The 22,214-nt window shown below is 34.8% G+C and overlaps 1 protein-coding gene across 1 annotated transcript in view; it reads left to right on the forward strand.

Moving 5' to 3' along the window:
* The window catches only part of TBC1D5 (TBC1 domain family member 5), a 490,954-nt gene that overhangs the window by 284,098 nt on the left and 184,642 nt on the right, over positions 1–22,214 (forward strand). The window contains exons 11-14 of the mRNA XM_054595215.1: positions 13,430–13,532; positions 20,397–20,485; positions 21,958–22,008; positions 22,102–22,171. Of these exons, the coding sequence (XP_054451190.1) occupies positions 13,430–13,532; positions 20,397–20,485; positions 21,958–22,008; positions 22,102–22,171 (313 nt within the window). The remainder of the gene's footprint in view (positions 1–13,429; positions 13,533–20,396; positions 20,486–21,957; positions 22,009–22,101; positions 22,172–22,214) is intronic.

Below are 22,214 nucleotides of genomic sequence, written 5' to 3' on the forward strand. Positions count from 1 at the left end.
TGGGACAGGATGGCTGGACTTTGCTGAAGTCAGGTATTTCTCTCTTCTGTCCAGTCAGTTAGGCTCTGATAACACCCCAGCAGGCTAGGCTCTGGTTAACTAGTTTTTCCTGAGGGCAGGCCTTGTTAAGAAGAACAGAATGCTGTGTTCACAGTGGTTCCCTTTCCCTTCCCCCGATGGAAGCTGAGGGGATTTTTCTCTGATATTGCTGTGAGAACCTGGTGATGTCCCAGAAGTAAATCTCACAATATTGTTAGGCCCCGCTATGACTGGGTCCACCTGGAGTTTTTACCTGGCAGAGTTGTTTACAATGAGCTCCCAGGAACTTGTCAATTACAGTTCCTGCTTTCCTGCCCCTGCACTGGTTCCAGCTGTGAGTCTCTCTAGTAAGTTGTGACTCCCTGTATTTGCCTCTCTTTCCAGTCTTAGGGACAACACTTTTCCCTGTGTCTTCCCCATTCTTATGGATCCAAGAAGAGTTCCTCATTTTCAGTCACTCAGCTTTTTACTTGCTGGATGGAGAGGCAAAGTCTAGACCCCTCATAAGCAGAGCAAGAAACCCGAAGTCCCTCCACAGCTCCCTTTCAGGTCAGTGCTAAGGCATTATTCCCAGAACAGGCTTTGCTTTCCATTTTCCATGTTTTTTATCACTTGGCTTTGGGGATGCTACTAAACCCCACTCCTCCCTGTTGGGTTCCTGACAATTCATCCTTCAAAGCCTAAGTTCACCACCAATCCGTTAATGGAGCATTTTCCAGTCTTGACAGCTGGAAATATTTTTGCCTATTCTGTGTTCTAGTAGAATGTTCTTAATAACTTTTTTCTTTCTTATTGAATTTATTGAGTGACACTGGTTAACAAGATTATACAGGTTTCAGGTGCACAATTCTACAGCCCATCATCTGTACACTACATTGTGTGTTCCCCACCACAAGTCAAGTCTCCCTCCATCACAATTTATTCCCCTATACTCTCTTCCCCTTCCCCCTCACCACTCCCTCTTAATAACTTTTTCATAATATGACTTAATTTTGTTTGGTCTTTTATTTATTTAGACTTGCCAAGGTGTTCAGTCTGCCAATATATTCATATTAATCTCCTCCTGGTGCTAGGCGCTGGAGATGCCAAGATAAATATGACATGGACCCTTAAGAAGCTCAAAATCTAATAGAGAAAGCAAGAAAAAAAAAGGCTGTAGTCCAAGATAACTGGTGATATAATAGAAACAGTATGTACAAGAACTCTGGTGTTAACGCAGCTCTCACCTATGAAACCTGATGGTAAATCCCCATAGGGCATGGCCCTAATTTTGTTATTGGCTCACTGTTTAGAGTCTAGTTGATGTTAAGAAATGCTCATTGATTGTGAATCTTATCACTTACGATCGGTTGTTCTATTTTAGTAATTATAATCTTTAACCTTTTCAGTCTTCAGAGATATAAGCACACTTGAAAAAAAATACTATTATCAGCCTTCTATCCTTAGTTTAAACAAGATAATTTCATCCCATGAGCTGCATTGTTGCCATTATTATTGAATTTATTTGATCTGAATATGTCACTGTATTAAATATTATCTCCTCTTTCAACTAATTTTAATATTCTTTTATTCTACTAACCCATTTTTGCCTCAAAGGGTTTTGTATTCATTTCAATTAATTGTTCTTTATCTCAGCCTAATGAGGTTGTTACTATTCTCATTTTTATTACTGAAAAAGCTGATAATCAAAAGGTAAATCAAGGAGTTCCATTTTACAGCATTTCTAATTCAGAACTTGAATCGTCCATTCCAAACCAATTTTTTCATGCTTCAAAGGCTGTAATATTAAATGAAATTCAATATTATTTAAAATGACGGGAAGTGTTGAGTTCAGAATAAAATATCATTTCCATATTAGAAGCCAACGAAGTCTGTTATTTGGCCTATTAAGGCCTATTCTAAAAGTATAGTTATAGTGTTTATAACATCATTTGCAAATTAACAGATTTATAAGCTATTGCCAAATAGTATCATCTCTTTTTCAAATGTGTTCCCCCCTCCAGCTTCCATTAAATGATTAAAATACTTTAACCTACTGTTATCATTGTAACTTGGACTGTATTTAAAAGTTTATCTGATTGTCTATTGGGTTTTTTAGTCCTATTCTTCAGTTTTTTGTCTTTTTTTCTGGTTATTGTAGGGTTATTGGAGTTAGCACTTCAGACAGCTAGCTCATTCATCAGTTAATTCCATTCTTTCCTACTTAAATCTCCATGATATGGTTAGATCTATAAAAACCTAACTTTCCAAATTAATGCTTTCTTTTGTTTATGGTTTACATATGGGCCAAGCTTCTAACAATCTATTTAAGCAAACTTTCAGTTATAACTGTCTCCTCAGTTATTTTTAGCTCTTTATGTGGATTCACTAATAATTGCTGAAATTCTCTTTAAAACTATAGATATGCACTATCCAATTTGATACCCAGCAGGCTCATGTTGCTATTTAAATTTAAATTAATTAAGATAAAAAATTTTAAATGAAGTCTTCATTCATAGTAGCCACATTTCAAGTGCTAGTGGCTATTGTACGGGACAGCATAGGTATAGAACATGAAAGCTCTGTTGGCCAGCACTGTAGATAATTTACTGTTGTTATATTTTTATATAGTATATGAGTGTCTACATTTTACTTTTTGATAATGAACTTTTAGATATGGCCTATGCTAAGGATTTACTAAATGTTCATAATTTTTTATAGTATACAATACTTATCTGAGATTTTAGTCAAATTTAATTATGTTACATTGTATAGGCAGCCTAAAATGAGACAACTTTGAAAATTTTTTCTTTATTAGTGATACGCAAAAGTGATTTTACAAAGTTAACTTGTTGGTTTGTTTTTGGGGCTTTTGTTTGTTTGTTTGTTTGTTTGTTTAAAAGTCCATCTTCTCCACAATTTCCATGTTGAGAGAAATACTGTCAGTACTCCATAGAGTATGAATTCATTGTCACACTTTATAAATTTAAGATGTCCTAAATTGGTATCTTTTTTTCTCCAAGCCCATTTTCTTACTTAAATAAAAAAGAAATTCCTCAGGGAAGGAAGATTTCACAAGCAATTTCAGAGCAGAATTGATTTTGGTGTGTGTTAATGCAGACAATCTGCCCAGTGTTAAAATGTTAGAGTGAAAAAAAACACACAAGCTGCCATATTCGTGTGATCACACCAAAATAGCAGCTTGTATTTATATTTTCAGTCTCCTCGAGGTGGACTGCAGGCACACATGAATGAGTGGATGTACTTGGTGTTGTGTTGTGATTTTATTTAATGCAGGCAAAGTACATGCTTGTGCATGCACGACCAGCCCTCACATATGCACTTGTTCGCAGCCGAGAAAATGAAAACTACAACACAAGCCGCTCTCTAAGAGTTGTCAGCAACCTGTGTGTGTGTTTCTTAAATATTAAAGGGGGGAGGGGGAAACAGATTTTCAGGATTATAAGAAACCATTCTTCTGTCAAATGGCCTGTAGTCCTTCCTCATTTGACAACATTTGAGGTAAAAACAAAATATTTGATGATTATGGTTGCATGTATTATTTAGAAATATGTATTTTCCTCTGCTGCTCCTATTTTTAATGTGTATTTTCCCATTTCTGTTCCATTTAAGCATGCAAATTCTCACCATACATTTATTCTAACATATGGAATATTTTAAACTTTTGAAACATTTTTTAGTATTTGAGGGAAAATTTAGTAGAATCTGCTGGTAGTGCTGTGATTAGCATCCTGACGCTCCTCCTAGTCTTCAGGACTTGGGAGCAGTGGTACATGTAGCAGCAACACAGTTGTACCACCTGGAGCTGCTGACCAGAAGAGTTTTTGCTGTTGAGATCCCCCTGTTTTAGATTAAGCCATATTTTTTTAACACTGTATATGGTTGTGTGCTCACATATTGATCATGAGAAGGTAAAGTGTGGTGGGTGGTAAGGTATTACCCCATCCTGAAATATCCCTAGTAAGCATAGCCAGTTCAGTGGTGTAATATAGTCTTCTCAGAACTTCATTGCAGAGTTGGAATTGGAATTACTTTGGTACTCAGGGGTAAATGTCTTGCACTTAAAATGCATACATACATATGTATACATTTCCCTAAATTTTCACCTTTATGGTATGAGTAGAGAGTAGGTTCTTTTTTTCTCCTTTTTTTTTTTTTTTTTTTTTTGAGGGTCGGGGGAGTTAGCGGGAGAGAGGGCTTGCTACGTAACTCAGGGCATTGGAGAACTAGAAGAACGTTTGATGAAAGCATCTATTTATATGATGAGAGCTACCACCTCCCAAAACTCCATCCATACCTCCCCTTTCTCCTTATGCATTATTTGATATTTCCTGTTATCCTAGCGGTTCTATCTTTATCTTCTAACCTGTATGGTGATTTCAAACTCCTACCTTCCACTTAGACTTTCGGAGATTTTTTTCTGTTGTCCTCTTGGGCTGGATGCTACCCTATGTTGCCACAACAGATTTCTACTTTCTTTTCTTTGCCTTTTTAAAATTAGTGTTCACTACCAGTTTATGGCCTATGAAAGCCATACATTTCTTTTGTTTTTATTAACTACAGAAACAAAGACAATAGCGCTCTAGTCCGGCTTTTCTTATACTTCACCTACCCACCTCTAGTCCCTGAGTCCATAAATTTAATTTTCATTGTTCATTGCATTGTATGTTTTTAGGTTTTTCTGGTTATTTATTCATTGAACAAATACTATTTCAGCAATTACTCTATACCAGCTACTGTTCTACAAGCTAAGATCCTCATAAAGAAATTGTGTCTCTTCTTTTATAAGTCGTAGACATTTTATTTTAATTATCTTCCTTTAGAAATATCTGTAAAATATCTATTTTCTCTCCTATGTGTTCTTGAGTTCTTATGTTTTGTATTTTCATCTTCCCTAGTACCCAGCACCCATATTAGGCATTTCTGTTGCTGATAGTCATCTAGTAAAACCTTTTATTTTGCAAATGTAGAAAGTTAACGTTCAGAAAGAATATGAAGGGCAAATATAACTTGTTAACAGCCAGAATAGAAATAATACCCCAGACTCCAGATCTAGCACTACTCCAAATATTTCATATCAATCTTGTTTACCTTGATTTAACACTTTTTCAATTCAAGAAGTATTTACCAAATACTGTCTGTATCAAAGCACTCTGTGAGGCATATTGGAGATGGAAACATGAGTGACTTATCTTAAATGTTATTCAGAAGGAGGTAGAGATTAAATATTAAATAAATACCATTTCTGCCCTCTGGGTTCATGTACTGAAATGCAGACCTTCTCCACCTTGGGATTATTGACATTCTGGACCAATTAATTCTTTGTTGTTGAGAGGCACTATAGGAAGTTTAGTAGCATCCCTGACCTCTAACTGCTAAAGGTACTGTGGGGCATACTATTGAAATCTTTATTGGGCATCAAGGCATTTTGTCAGACAGAAGCGTTCTCTGAAGCACAGCTTTACAGCTTTCTGAGGTCTTGACAATGAATTTTACATTCACACCCTTGGCTTCATTTTTAGACCTTATTTTTCTGACTGTGGCTTAGATTTGATCTTTGCCCAGAAGCAGTGTCTTAATGTTAATATCATTTGCTGACTAGAGAGGCTGAGAATGAGAAAAAGTTTTCATTATGTACCCAGCAAACCCTAGTATTGTGGGTAGAAATTAGTGTCTTTCACGGGATCATGAGGAAAGCATTCCAAGGACTCCTGCACGGGAGATCGGGGTGTGGCAGAATGGTGTATTCATGTAGAAGGCTGCCCCTGGGTCCCATCTCCATCTGTTCCACCATGGAAGATCATGGCCAGAAATAGAGTCAGTGTCCAGAGATCCTGTGGCATATTAAAGCTCAAATGAGTCCAGCATCTGGCTAGTTTAGCTTGTGTTCCCAGCTATAATCCCTTGCTGTGCTGAGGTATCCAGGCTCCCACCTGGAGCCTGCTTGTGGAATTGCACAGCCATTTACCACGTAGGCTGCTAAGGCCACACGACTGTGGAGAGGATGCGTGAGTGCGCAGGTGAGTGCGTTACCAAGTAGGCAAAAGAGAGAGAGTGCAAACTTTTTTTCCCCCTGGAATTATGTTAGCTTGGATTTGGAATGAACCAGGTGCTTTTTCAGAAGAACCACTCAACTTCCCATGTTTTCGTAGGCTTTTGATAGGCCCACTTTCCCGAGTTAGACAGACTGGCCTCCGTGGTCAAGCACCTCCCCTGCACCTCCCAACAAACCAGTAATGGATGGGGGTAGGGAGGAGTGTTAATCCCCTTGGTGGAGCAATGCTGTAATTCCCTGCTATGTGAAGCTGTCGCTCCCTGGTGAAGCAAACAGGCTTATGCTCCCCAGTTTATTAAGCTCAATGTCTATTTCCCTTTGTTTCCTTTTCTTTATTAACAGGTAGGTAACTACCGATGGTAACCTAGCACCTTTATGTTGATCAGTTCTTCCTTTTGCAGCGTGTTGAGGGCAGCACCTTCAACACTCTAACTGGATTGCTCCTTAGATTGCCCAGTTTATTAGGTACATTTTCTATTTTCCGTATATGTAAAGGTTACCATGGTACAACTACACAATAAGGAATGTTTTTTTCTATAGTATTTTCCCTACTTTTATTTAAGCCCTCACTGCAGCCAGGTCCCTCTGTTCTGCATCTGTCCTTTGCTGACAGTCTCATTCACACCATTTAGTCTTCCACTGATGCTTTATGCAAGGGCCTTCCAGCTCCTATTCAGTCCTATAGAAAAATCTATCACATATCTTACGGCTTTTTAACCATGCCCCAGTTTCAGGAATCAAAAACTATCTTAGTTATCTATTGCTACTATAATAAGTCAACCAAACTTTAGTGACTTGAAACAATGATTATTTCATAGTTGCTGTATATCAGGAGTTTGGGAGCAGCTTAGCTGGAAGCTTCTGGCTTACAAGTCTCAATAGGTGGCAGTCAGGTGTCACCTGGAGCTGCAGTCATCTGAAGGCTTGACTAGGGCTGGAAGATCAATATGGGTTCTTTCCATGTGGATCCCCCCATGGGCCTGCTTAAGTGTCTTTCTCCAGAAGACGCTTCCCCTCAGAGCAAGCAGTCCAAGAAAGAAAGGATATATGTTGGAATGAATTTGCAGATATATTTTTTAAAATCACCATAATCCACATGTCGCTTCCCAGTTCACCCAAATGACCTGTTTTTCCATTCTCTCCAGCTGTAAGGGGGAATGTCTATGAGGCTTCATGGGGGTGGGGGATGAGTTTGGTGGGGGGTCGCACATCACTTCTGCTCTCAATCCATTGGCTAGCACTGAGTGGCCACAGCTACCTGAAAAGGGAGCTGGGGAATTAAATCCAGCTGTGTCTCTGGAATGACGAAAAAGCCGGTTTGGTTGAATAGAGAGAATGATGAAATCATATCACCCAAAATAGAGGGAGCACAGGAATAAAGAGTATCTGGTGTGTTTGCTTTCATTCTATATCAAATTATTCCTGTATGGCTTTTGCTTGATTTTTCAGTTTTTCTATAATAAAACAATAAACCAAAGTAAGGTATTATAGTTATCTTGGTGTTTAATAGTATTCTAGGGAGTTTTCATCAACTCATTTTAAATTTTGGATGAATGCTTGCTTTGAAATTCTGTTTTTAGAAGTATGGGCATAACATCAGTTATTGTTCCTTCAAGTCCTTCTGTGCTTCTCTGTCCTACTGCATGATTATAAACCTTCACCAAGGGCTTTATTTTTTCCCTTGGGGCATCTTATTGAATACTTGCATCTTCAGTAATTCATCTGGGCCCAATGCTTTGTCTATTTTAATACTTCTAACTACCTAATTATGTACTATAATGCAGTGACAAAGCCCTTTATCATTTCACTCTTTTCTTAACCCTTTTCTTTCTTAGGAAATCCTCTGTCTCTTTGTTGTCTGAGAAACTCTTCATTATAGGCAGCCCAGATATTTGCCTGGCTTCCCTTTATTGTTTCTCTATATTATGACAGACACTTGCTTTATTGAATGTCTTTTCGGTTAACTCCCAACAGGCACCTGAGTTCCTGGTTATTGGGCTCTAAAGTTGGTGTTTAGTTGTCCTCTGTCCCGCACGTCCTGATTTATTCCCATTCACTGCAGTCACATAAGAAGGTATCCAAAAGAGAACTAGAATAATCTGGTTATGAGAAACCACTTTTGTGACACAATCAGTGGCCATTCTGTCATTTATAGACCTTAGATATCCACAAGTATTCATGAGCAAATATATCAGAAATCAACAAGGTTTTCAAAAGTGTGATGATTTGTACTTCAGGATAACTAAACACTGATGAACAGAAATTTTTCTTGATATGTGTATTTGAAACAACAAAGGAAGAAAAATGATAAAATTATAGTTTTACCATTTCACAGCCTCCAGTGAATTAATAGATCTAAGCAATAGTCATCAGCGGGTGCTAGCATCACAGAAGGAGAGGTAAGTTAACAATGTGTACCTCCTGATGCAAGCATATCACACCAACTATGCCAGCTCTTTATCGCTGCATTGTAAACCACCCCAGAGCTTAAAACAATGACGGAATTTATTTGGTTGATAATCTATAACTTGGGCAGCTGTGAGCAGGACAGTTTGTCTCTGTTCCACAACTTGCAGGTTAGGGGCTAGAATAACCTGAAGCCTTGTTACACTTACACACCTGGCTGTTGAAGCTGCCTCTCAGCAGAGACCTTTTCTGGAGCTGTGGCTACAACACCTCTACATGGCCCTCCCATGTAGTTGCTTGACTTCCTAGCAGTGTGGTGTCTGGGTTCCAAGGATGTGTCCAGATGGAAAGCCAGACAGAAGCTATGTCACAGCATCACTTACACTGCATTCTCTGTGAGGAGCTATCATTAAGGCCAGCACATATTCAAATGGAGGGGAGTTAGACTCACCTTTTTATGGGAGACATGCCAAAGAATTTATGGACATGTACTAAAACCATCCTACCACCTATGAAGAACATCGTTGGAAGTTGAACCTGAATCAGATGAAATCTCTAGGCCTAACTACAGTTTATAGGAAATACAGGGGGAAGAGGAATGTGTTAAATAACAAAATAGAGGAACAATAAGTAAAATTCAGAACATGGCAGTTTTCTACAGGATAAAGAACCTGGCTTCTTATAAAGAAGAAAAAGGACAAATTTATCAAGTAAAAGAGTCAGCAAATTGCAGTATGTGGACATTTCTTGGATCTTGACTTGAATAAACTGAAAAATTTTTAGAGATATTTGAGCATTGACTGGTCACTTGATTTAATTATTGTATAATTATTTGTATTAGTAGGGTTATGGTGGCATTATGGTCATGTTTTTAAAGAGATTTATCTTTGAGAGATGCACTGCAATCTTTATAGGTGCGGCAATGTCTCAGATTTGCTTCAAAATGTGCCATTGAGGGATGAGTATATATACAAAGAGAATTGATTAGTGCTGAAGCTGGATGATGGGTATATTGGGGTTCAGTCTACTATTATCTTTGCAAAGGTTTAAATTTTTCATAATGAGAGATATTTTTTAAAAACATAATGAAAATTATATTTCCTGTGAATTTTGCATGGTTTCAAAGATGTAAAACAAAACACACACCATACTTTTATATATGTTGGTATTCATTTGCAGTAAGTAAAATTTGTCTAAATATAAGTTCCATCACATATCTGGAGAGTGAAACTGCTGTAGTTTAAATATTGATCAACTAAGTTAAAACTAAAATGTCACTTTTTTCCATTAAGTAAAAATCTACACTGTATGAATCTAAATTTCATCATGGAATACTTTAAATTTACTTTCTCTTTGCTTTTTATCTGCACCAGAGTTTCACCCTCACCTATTTACCATCTTTTTTATTTTCTGGACAAATGCAGAAATTACTTGGACTTTTATTTTCTGATAACAACAAAATTTGTCTTTAGTCCCCATTTAATAAGATTTTTTTTACCCTTTTATTTTCCTAACAGGTATTTTGGCTTACATGAATCGTAAACTAATACAGTTTTAATTCTAATTTTTTTCCTCTGTTTCATCTTTACTGAAGTTACTACCATTTCTCTTTATTGAATGAAAATGGAGAGTTACACTACTGATTTTTCAAAATCTAAACAATTGTTGAATCTAGTTTGGGTCTTTATTCTGTGATTTTTATCATTGTTTCAACAGATTTGCCTTTCCAATAGCATTTGGGTTTGACTGATGTTCAAATTACCTGTCCTGAATCAACACCAGATGCAACGGAGTTTTTAAAAAAAGACAACTTAAAAGTGTAATGGGTAGCAGGGAAGCTCTTTTGAAACTTAAAACATATCATGAAAAATATTACTACCATTCCTAGAAAAGCTGCTCACTGTATTCTTCTTTCTCTTTTTTCTGTTTCCTATGTCTTTTGGTTTGAAGCCTTTTAATATGACAATCAAGTATTTGTTGTAGGAAATACATTATTTTTCAAATACATTTATCATCCTCATGACCTATGTACTTCTGTATAACTAATTCTAAAATCATGGAATTTTACCTAAATGCTTATTTTCAACTCATTCCTAACTGATTAGTGAAGCAGTTGGAAAGTACTGCCACCCTGCGAACCACCCAGATACACTGGGCAGGTATTAGTCTCTCTGTGAGCCTGAAACTTGTCTGAATGTAAGTTCTTTTTCCAGCTTCTGAAGTAGCATAAACTTTTATTTCTTTTTCAGAACCTCTCTGTATCTTTCTAGCTTATTTATTTGATGTTTTTCTAAAAAGAGGGTATTATGAAACTTAATAAACTGACACTTTAGCGTTGTAGAATAGACTCGTAGATAGGGTGTCATTGTGAAGAGATACTATGTCTGCCTAATACACATTTTCAGTTGATTGGGTATTTGCTAAAAGTGGGTAATTTAAATTATCTACCTGCAATTTAATTCTTGTAGATCTCTAGCTTTTAATCTTGCAAGTGGATAGTATGCATTTAAATGAAATTATGGATTAGTATGTAATATAATTTACATTTTTAGTAGTTAGGTATTAAACTCCTACTATATAGCTCATGGGTATTTGTTACAAAGTGAATACTCCAGTTTTTAGTACTTTTTCCCATAATCCATTCACATTGCAGCAGCTACATAGAATTTGGCTGTGGCAGTGTGCATACATAATTTGCAAAGGATAGTTAAGGAAAGGACACATCAAATCATTAAGCCACATACCTAAATCATGGGGCGTGAAGCCTACTTATAGACACGGCTAGATTTAAGTCATCTATTGAGGAAGAAGGGGAAGTGATTTTACTTTTCATTAGGATTAGTCTAGTTTTGACCTAGTGACTAAATTTTTCCAAGAAATTTCTCAACAATTATTTTATTAATTACTTACCTTTCATCTTGATTATTTTGGAATATTTGACTTTCTAAGGGTTTTAGCAACTTTCTTTTGTCTCATACAAATCATTTTAAAAGTTTTTGGTTACTTTCCTATTTGGGAGCATTTGACATCTTTCTGGAACGTTTTTTGCTTCTGTGATATATTATTCTTCACTGAATCTACTTGCAGGTTAGTTTTTCTCTTCCGGAGCTGTGGTCACTAGCTGAACTCCCATGCCTGAGTAGGGACTGTCTGGAAGGTCATCACATTAAAATCTATACGGAGGTGTGAAGTAATCTTGCTCAGATCTATGGGTTTATTACTTGCCCCCCAAAGGAGGCCTCCTTTCTTCTAGAAACAACATCAAGTATCTGTTTCTTGGGACACTTGCACAACAAAGGGAATTTCAAGCAAAAATCAGATGAACAGTTGAAGATAAAATAGGCTTTGATTTCCTATAAAAATGAGTACCAGAAAAGAGATGCTTCACAAGTGACTAGCGTCGTTCACCCAGGAACCCAGCTAAGCCTAGAGAAAAAGTTGAATTCCAAAAGATCAGAGTGAAACATAAAACAGCTGGGGTCTCCAGAAATAGGAGAAAGCAAACCATTACAATCTGAGGTAAAACAACCATTAATGCTCTTTAAAATCTTTCAGTGGTGCCCTGTGCTTCCCTGCTTTAGGTAGACCTCCTCTTCAGCCTCTCACATAATTCTCTTAGCCACCCAGTTCACATCTTCATCGCCTGAAGCACCCGTACTCAAACACTAAGAAAGACTTCTACTTCCAAACCGCTACTGTTTGCCAGGCACTGTTCTTGGTACTTTCACATGATCTCATCTTGATCACAAGGTCAGTATTACTATCCCTACCTAATAGAGGAGGCAGTCATTTATTTATTCAGGGTTGCACGGCTAGCAAATGTGCAACGTGAATTTGAACACAGGCTTTTTTTTTTTTTTTTAGGTTTGTAATTTTTTCCATTTCAACTTCATTATAATGTCCTTTTCTCTCTTTCCTGTAATCTCTCCTCCTTCAGACTTATTCCTACTTAAGAATTACTCAAATAATATTTTCTTTGTTATTACCCTATTCAAAAAAATATAGAGTAACTTTGTTGCATTTCCTCAATAGTAAAGTTGGCATTTGAAATTCTTTCCAGACCTGCCCCACCTTTTCTTCTGTCCCATCTTCCTGTTCCCAACTGGCAGTATTCATGGAAATAATTTTCTTTATGATGACTAATTACCATACAGTGTTGCATACCTAGAATACTCAGTGCCTTCTAAGCCTTCATATCTTTTCTTGTTTTAGTGATCTTTTGCATTGATGTTGCATGTTCTTCCTCTCCTAAAAATCCTTGTTCAGGCCTTTTGTGATTGAACCCATTTTGCTGTTTACTTCTAAATGACATCCCCTTTTCCCTCATATATTAATTGTGTATTGAATTGTTATCTGTTTGCTCTCCGGCTTACTGTGATTGTATATTCTTTTATTATAAACAACTATTTAAGTTCATAGTTTGCCCTTTTCTATTTCACGTAACCTCAGAGCAACTGGTTGAATTTTTGATCCAGAAAACATTTAAGAAATACTGATGAACTTGTTCCAGTTAGAGTCTGCATTTTCTTTAGATAAAACTAACAATGTGGTCATGTATAATAATTTAAATTTTAATATTTGCATTAAAAAGATAATACTTTTTTAAAAAAGTTGATAACATCAAGGTCACATTCTAATCCTAAAAACAAAATGGGCTAAAACAAAGCAATCCCTCACCCTAAATACATAGGCTATAATTCATTTTGCTTAAAAATTGTTGTATTCACCATGTGATGACTTTAAGCATATGGAAAACATTTTAAGTATTTTGATATTAAAGGGTTTTGCATCCCTCTGTGCTATAATAATTTCCTCTCTCTCATATGAGTCCCGCCAATGGCAAATAGACTTGCACCTCTCAGAGACGAGTTTGAGGGTAATTCTTGGCATGGTGCTAGTCAGTTTCAATTCTGTGTTTTCTTTTTTCAGGTTTCCTGAAATGCAGTTTTTCCAACAAGAAAATGTGAGAAAAATTCTTACAGATGTTCTTTTCTGTTATGCTAGAGAAAACGAGCAGTTGCTTTATAAACAGGTAATGAAAATATCGTACAGGTGGCATCCATTGACTCAAAATTTTCTATACAGCTTGACAAATGATAGAGCAATAATGTAGCCTTTATTGTATCCAAAGTTGTATCATAATAGTAAAGCAATCAAAGAGCTGCTTGTCAGCTGCATGGTGAGAAAAGTAAGCTCATTGAGGCGCATATGCTTCTTCCTTATTATAAGACATTTCACCAAATTGTCTTCTATAAGGCATTCAATCTTTTCTTTCAACTTTTGGGAGTTTGTTTATAAACAGCATCTTTGAAGCCAATCTAGTAATAAAACTTTTCAGAGTTGTATGTATAAATATTGTTTCTAAGTACAGGATTTATAAATATGTGACATGCTATGTAAAAAATAAAGTATCCTTTTACTCCTTAAAACTTACTAGTAATATAACTTCAGGAAGTTCTTTTAATTTTTTTGAAACTGAAATTATATTCTTTGTGATCCTAATACTGGATTTATCCCATTACTAAAGCAAAGAAGATTGTTGGATTATTTTGACTGAAATGTATGTTATTTACTCAATATATTGGGAAGTATGTGGGTTTCTACTTGAACTTATGGTGTTCTAATAAAAATATGTCATGTTGAATATTAGTATGTATTTCTCAAAATGTGTATTAATAGGGAATTCAAGCTAAATCAATGAACTTTCTAACAAACAAAAGTTATGATCTATGTCCAATTGATGACCGCCTAATTTCAGTATAACAGAAAACACTTGTATGGTGAGAGCAGTGTATTTAATTTGAAATAAACTTGATCAGTTTAAATATAATAAACCAAGCCTTACTACAATTGTCCTAAATAATGCATTTTTTATTATATACAAAAAAGACCCAAGGAACTAATTTTATCTTAGTTTTAATATGAGTAATATGTCTTTACATTAATTGCATGATAATTGCATATAATTACATGAATTACAATTAATTATATAAATCACTGTATAGAATGGGAAATGGAAAAAATATATCCCATTCATAATGCCAACCAAAACCATAAAATACCTAGAAATAAATTTAACAATATAGGCACAAAAGCTATATGAAGAAAACTACAAATTTTATTGAAGTCTATAAAACCAGACTTGAGTAAATAGGAAAGTAATAACGTATTTTTAGATGAGAAGACATTAGATAAAAGTAGTCCTTCTCACAAGCTTAATGTATACATGTATGATCAGTCCAGTGATAGTCTAAGTGAGAGATGTGATTTTTTAAAGCTGGACACATTTATTTTAAATTTAGTACAACAGTCTTTATAGTTAATTTTAATGGAGATGATATGGTTTAGTTGATTACAAGCACTGGGTCTAGGTGCATGTCCCTTTGAATCTCAGTTCCACCGTTTACTAGCTGCATAGGCAATTTACTTACTTGACTTTTTAATCCTTAGTTTCTGTATCTATAAGAAGAGGGTAATAATAGTATATAACTTTGTAAAGTTAAAAACATCTAGTTCTCCCTAAGGATTCATGTGGGTACTTGTGGTGGCTATCATTATGATAAACATTATTAAATATGTTGGAGTTGCCATAGAGTTTAGGAGAAGAGAGGAATAGCAAAGGGAAATATGAAAACTTTTATACATGTTCTGTGACCCAACCAATGTGATGGTAGCGTGGGAATCAACAAGTAGAGGAGTGGAGCAAACTAAAAACAGGTCCAATTATGTATGAAATCTTAATATTATAAGATAGGACATTCTTACTGACTTGCTATACTTGGCCTTCCATCTAGAAAAAAGGTTAAATTATAGCTTAAATAGAGAATAAATTCAAGATGAAATAAGATAAAAATGTAAAAGTAAGAATTATACAAATATCCTAGAAAAAAATTAGGAGAATGTTTTTTATAAGCTCAGGGTAGGAAAGGTTTTCCCAAGCAAGATATCCAGAAGTCATATGCAATGTCACAACGCCAAAAACATGCAAATAAACAAACAAACCAAAGAAAGTAGACTGGGAGAAATTAAATCTCTATCAGTATAGGATTTTTTGGAAGCAAGTAACAGAAAACCCCATTGAGAATGGCTTAAACTCTGCGGGTGTCATGATCATACTTTGCAAGAAGAATGGTTCTGCAGCACTGTTAGTTCACTAGCTCAGATTCTACATCCATTATCAGGTTTATTTTTATTTTTCCTTTCTGCTGTCCTCATTTTGTTCACTTTTATCATCAAGCCCATCTCCTTGTTGTCTCCTCTCCTCTTTCAAGTACTTGAAAATACTTCACAGGAAAGATTTCATAGCAAATCAAGTCAGAATAAAATTAGCCCATTGCACATTTGTTTCCTCTTCTTCTTTAGAGAAAGAAGCTAGATTAAAAAGTCTTAAAATAATGGAAATAAGTTCACTGACAAGGAACAAAAACATAACTGCACAAACTGTCATTTGTGATGTACGTGACCCACTGCATTTTCAAGGAAATCTGCAGAGGAATATGGAAGATCAGATTCTTGATAATTTAGACAAAGACTATCAAAATTGAATATGAAAGTATTAACTTATTCCTCAGTATCAGTAAGACTTAATTACTCCCTATATATGTTTAAAACCCTATAGATTCTTTACACAGAAATAATACCTTGCTGTAGAAGGACTGAATATTTAGCCAGATCAAATTTAAGAAAAAAACCTTGAGTTTCATCACAAGCTGTTAAAGCTATTATTTTGTACTAGGTGACACCCCGTTTAACATCGACCATATTGTTAATAGTTATGGGATTTTATTGAATTAATGAGACTGTTATCATGTAGTAGAATGTCTTGCTGAGTTAATTGAAACTGCAGAGATTATATAAATGGTATTAATGAACTTTGACTGTCTGATGCCTCAGCTTTAATAAAGACTGCTTGGTGAGCTAAATGAACACAGGCAGATAAAAGAACAGGTTCAATTTTGTGAGCCTACAGGCTGTTGATGAGGAAAACTTTGTTACCTTTATTTTCAAATGGCATGAGCTTGGAGTGCAGTGACTACTAACAATCCAGCAGAGATAAAGGCTTTAAGCAAGCAGAAATGCTGACAATGTAGATGGAAACAAAATACACATTTTGAGAACCAAGAAATATACTGAGAATACTTTATTTTTTATTATGCTTTGTTAAATTTATAGCATATTGAATTTATGATCATTCTGTCTAGATAGCTCTCTGTTCCTTTAAAGATATCTGTGTACTTGCTACTTGTAATTATTTTCCAAGTTTTACTAGTCTAGAATTGAGGATAAAACCAACAATATCTTCCAAGTCTATTTAAGGAAATATTCCTAGTTTAGTTGAAACACAACATTGAATTTGTAAAAGCTTGTCTTAAATAGTATTTAGGCAACTCTTCATTTCTGTCATAAAGAGCACCCTACTTATTGATGTAAGATATTGAAATATGATACAGTGTTATTTTTTCCATCTTTTACATTGTAGTTCAACTTTTACCAGTGTGTTGCTGTGTTGAGTGGTAAATATTGCATTTATACTGTCACTGTATAGTGAACACCATTTATGTGCTGTGTCTGTAATAGAAGCTGGGGGGTGTGTGTGTGTATGTATACGTACAAACATACCACTTACCATAGTTTATGACTGTATAGTCACTTCCCTGTTCATTTTATCATTGTGTGCCTTGCTCTCCGGACTGCATGCTTTATAATGATTAGGAGCATGCCTACTTCATTCACTTTTGTTTTCTTACCACGTCATAGGTAGTTAATAAATAATTTTTGAAGTAAGTGAAGATGAATGACACTTGAGCAAAATAGAAAATGTGGAAAGAGTAGTGTCGCAAAAACTAAAGGGAAGAGAACATTTAAAGAGGTGGGAAGATACATTTAAGCAAGAAATCTTTGTTATTAAATTAGACATAATTAGTTAGAAAATACATTGAAGGGAAAACACTCATTTAGAATCACCACCACCACCACCACCAACAATAAAGCCCTATTGTAACAAACCCAATAAAAACTATGCAGTTCTACAAAGTTTTGGATTGGAAAATCTGGTGTTCTAAAAATATCTGTTTTCTTCAAGTTAATTTTAATGCAATGCCAATAAAAATTGCAGTATTTTGTTTAACATTTATGTACTGAGGCTCCTTTGGATGAAAAAATTAAGTTAGAATAGGCAAGATAGTTTTGAGAAAACAATAGAAAATATGAAGGAACAGAACATTTTGCAGCTTGTCATGACAGTAGTAAAATTCTTCTTAAAAATTTCCTTATTTGATTTTTTCAAGCACACCTTTTTGTTGGCTCCCAAGACCCTAAGAAACAAAATGGAAAAGATTCACCCTCTCTACTGAGATAGCCTTGGGGGGGGGGGTGTATGTGGGGGGGGTTGTGGGGGTGTGTGTGTGTGTTTGCACATGTGCACGTGTGCACATTGAAGTTCTGATTGAGAATATTAAGAATATTCACACCAATAAAATACCTGTAAAAGCCCAGAAAAAAATGAGAGCTAAATATTCAATTTATGGTAAAGGTCACATGTCAGAACTCTTGGCAGAAAGTGAGTTATTCAATAAATGGTTATCATTCAATAAATTAGTTTAACTCTTTTGAAGAGAAAAATATGTATGTATTCTTCAGGGCAAAATTAAGTACTAGATAGATAAATAATTGACTGTAAAAAGAAAAGAAAACTATATACTTACCTTAGCCATTTGTGAAATTTGACAGGATTTTATTAAAATTCTTTTTTATTAAATTTATTGGTATGACATTGGTAATAAGATTGTATAGATTTCAAGTGTACACTTCTATGATATATCATCTGTAGTTTGCATTGTGTGCCCACCAGCAAAGTCAAATCTTTGTTATCACTACGTATTTGATACCCTTTTTACCCTTTACTACTCCCATCCTGCCTTCCCTCTAGAAATAACTTATACAGAAAAAATCAGGAACCGTATGATTTCACTCATACGTGGGATATAAAACTGAAAGCGAAAAATGAACAAACAAACAAAAAACAACAGACAGAAACTCATAGATACAGAGAGGATTTCTTTTTAAACACTACAAACATAGGTGAAGATTTGTGATATGGCGATTTTTATGCTTGAAAGTGAAGGAATTCTTTTTGAAGGGTAGCTTAATGGATTATGTCAGAGACTTTAACAAATGTCTTTAATCATTTACACAGAAATTCTGCTTCTAGGTACTTTATCCTGTGTAAACCATCGCAAATAGGAAAAAAAAATACCACAAGAATATCTATCACAGTTTTTAATTTCTTTCCTTTGTTTTTTGGTCCTCCTTTCTTTCCTTTCTTCTTCTCTCCTACCTTCCCTCACTCCATTGCTCACCCTCCCCTTTCTTCATCCCCTCCTCTTTCTTTCTTTTCTTTTTTGTGGTTTTCTACAATAAGTAGCTATTACTTTGATGATTAAAATTATGGCACTTAGTTTTTGGAATAACTTGAGATTTTTCAGGACACTAAAGCCCTTGTGATGATTATAAGACATACTTAGAAACACAATTCCATTCTTTCTGGGTCTGTACCATGTTCTCCTAAAGGCTAGTCTTTTCACGGTTTGTTTAATAAGGACATAGTCACCTAAAAAGATTGATGTATCGTAATTTGTCCTAAATCACAAGTAAATTGTCAATGGAGCATAAATTATTTTGTAAAAATGTCACCAAATCCTTCTAATTCAAGACTGGGGATAACTTACAGTGAACTCTGAAAGAGTTCACTTTCATATCATTTTGTGTTAACAACTAGTTTCTTAAGAATGGCACAGCACTACCAGACTCTGCAGAAGGCTGTGTGATTGCCCTTCTAAATAGGAAGTCATCTCTAATTTCACCAGCAAAACCATTTTCTTCTTTCTTCTTGCATATTTTATTTTTATTTCCTTTAAAGTAAGTGGTGTTTTGTCTAATGTTTTTATAAAAGGTCATCCATAGTTATTAAACAAAAAGGAAATGGTAATTTACTCAATTGTAGAAGCAAAAAGGTGCAATCTATTTTTAACTTGCTAAAATGTGGGGGATTTTTGTACATAAGAGGAAAAATAATTAGCAAGGCAGGTCACTGATGTGGAATACCTTATTTCCCCACAATAATGGGTAAATAATGGTTTTTTGTAATACCCTTTTAAAGACAACTTAGTAGTTAATGTATGTTTTTGTGTCTTTGCCTATTTGTATAATAATACACAAGGTGAACACCAATATAAGGGAAAGAATCAAATTGGTGAAATCACTAAATAAGTTGAAAAGTAACTTTATAGTTGAAATTAGACAGGAAAAATTTATGGTAGTCTTCAGATTAAACAAATTGAAAATCATAATTTAAAAACTTTGTTTTCCATTATACCTACTAAAGTTTGTTTCTTTTATCACCCAACATTTCCAGCAAGCTGACTTCAGTTCTTCCTAAATCTACAGACATCCTAATTTTGAGCCATTATATAATGAAAACATTGGATGTAATTTCCTTAGGTCTACATTTCTTAGTTGCCCTTCTTACTGCAGATCTTTATACTGTAGCTCATGATTATAATTTGCATAAATGAAATTCATATTTATGAGTACAGATCTTGAAGCAACTGACAGGTGCAAGGTTGTCTGCCATGCCAATTTATTGTTTGTTGTGTTATTTAAAAGAGAACTGCTCTCTCTGTTTTAAAGCAGAATACATACATGGTTGAATTGGAACCAAAATCTAAAAGTGTAAATAAGATCTCATTTTCTAGCTTTTCATTTTTATGCTTTTTTATATAATCACAGAAATGCTGATGGCAGGGACCAGCTGAAGAAGCATTTAACTAGGCTTTTTCTGTCTGCTAGTGGACTCTAAACATCCCTCCTTTTCATTTTTCTTGCTCTTATGTTTCAGGGCATGCATGAGCTGTTAGCACCTATAATCTTTATCCTCCACTGTGACCACCAAGCTTTTCTTCATGCCAGTGAGTCTGCACAACCAAGGCAAGTTTTTATATAAGCTCCATCTGTTTTTAAGTCCTGTTGTAATCTTTTTTTGCCTCAAAATCTTTTAAATTGAAGGCACTTTTGTAAATTGTAAACATTTGGTTTGTTTCATGTGGCTGATTATTAATTCCACTTCATAGATGTAATCCCAGTGCAACTATGGGCAAATTTGGAAACATAAGTATCTTTACAAATCTTAAAGAGAGGCATAATTAATGAATCAAGAGGAAGAAATTTTTGTTGTAATGGCAAAGTGTTTAAGGTTGATAGTACTCACACACACCATCCTCTAATGACCTATTCTTAAAGCGCAAGCTGCATGGAAACCTTATCTGAGGTGTTTTTCCAGGTCTGACTCAGTTCAGTTCATAAGAGAGCACTGCCACGACGAATTCAAGTCTGTAACTAAACAAAAATGACTTCTGTTTTTGAGATACATTAATTTATTCTTCTTAGCAAATAACTTTAGTGATTGTATTTAACTTAAACTGTTAGAATTTTTTTTCTAACTTAAGATACCATAACTGATGAGCCATAGAGGCAGCCAGGAAGCATCTTGGCAATAGAAAGCTATAGGATTTAGAACTTTGTCAGGAGTATCCCACAGCCTAGCCCATCTATATGCAGAAAAGAGGAAATAATCATATAATATCTTTATTAGTCAAATGAGGCCATCCATTTACTGAACATATACTCAGGCTTTTGTTAACTTTTGTTCACTGTATTATACATTAGTATTTTCTAGTTTCTTTTGAGTTCTTTAATCATACTGAGTTTACTGGATCTGAATGTAGTAACCATATCTTAATTGCCTTTGTTTAGTTATTTTAAATAATGATAAAGATAAAGTTAGTATTGGATCCTATTTTCATGTCAGTTTTACCTTTTTAAAAACATATGTGTCGAATATACTTCACAGCAAAGTACAAATGATTGAAAATAGCTTTTAAATGAGTTGGACATGCTTCTTTAGTTGTTTCAATTCACCAAAATGTAAAAGCAACACTAAAATAGATTTGGAAGAGGTACTATCACTGATTAATTGATGTTATAATATAGTAAAAATAGAAACCATTAAAAGAAATTAATGTTTTGATATGGTGTATTTGACCTGAAACTATGTATTCTTTTGTTTTGTTTTAGACAATACGCAATAGGTTTTGGAGTAATCAATTTATTCTAGACCAGGCACATTCAAGGAACATATCGTCACAGTTGTATTTATTATTTGAAATAATTAAAAGTTACCTTATGGTAATACACACAAGGCAGCTAATTTGTTTCTGATATTTTTAGAAAGAAAGGATTTCATTTGTTAATGGAGTTCCTCTTTCTACTAAAAAAGGACAATTTTTTTTTCACTTGTACATTGTGTAAAAGTTGGTTTCCAAGTATAGAATAAGGTAAACTCTGTATCTCCTTCCATTAAAAAAATTACACATTTTGATTGCATGTATTGCTTTTTTAAGTGAGGAAATGAAAACTCTCTTGAACCCTGAGTATCTGGAACATGATGCCTAGTAAGTACAAAAAAATTCTGTTATTTTTATTTTTTATACCATATTTATTTTAATGAAGGTTTAACGGTATTATATTATTTTTCTAAATTTTAGTGCGATGTTCTCACAACTTATGGAAACTGCTGAACCTTGGTTTTCTACTTTCGAACATGATAATCAAAAGGTAAATCTTCTAGTACAGATCTTTTCCATATATTTGAAGGAAC

Source organism: Pteronotus mesoamericanus, unplaced genomic scaffold (genome assembly GCF_021234165.1).
Source record: "Pteronotus mesoamericanus isolate MK-2021 breed Mesoamerican mustached bat unplaced genomic scaffold, CSHL_Meso_final scaffold_54, whole genome shotgun sequence".
In the NCBI taxonomy this organism is placed as follows: Eukaryota; Metazoa; Chordata; class Mammalia; order Chiroptera; family Mormoopidae; genus Pteronotus; species Pteronotus mesoamericanus.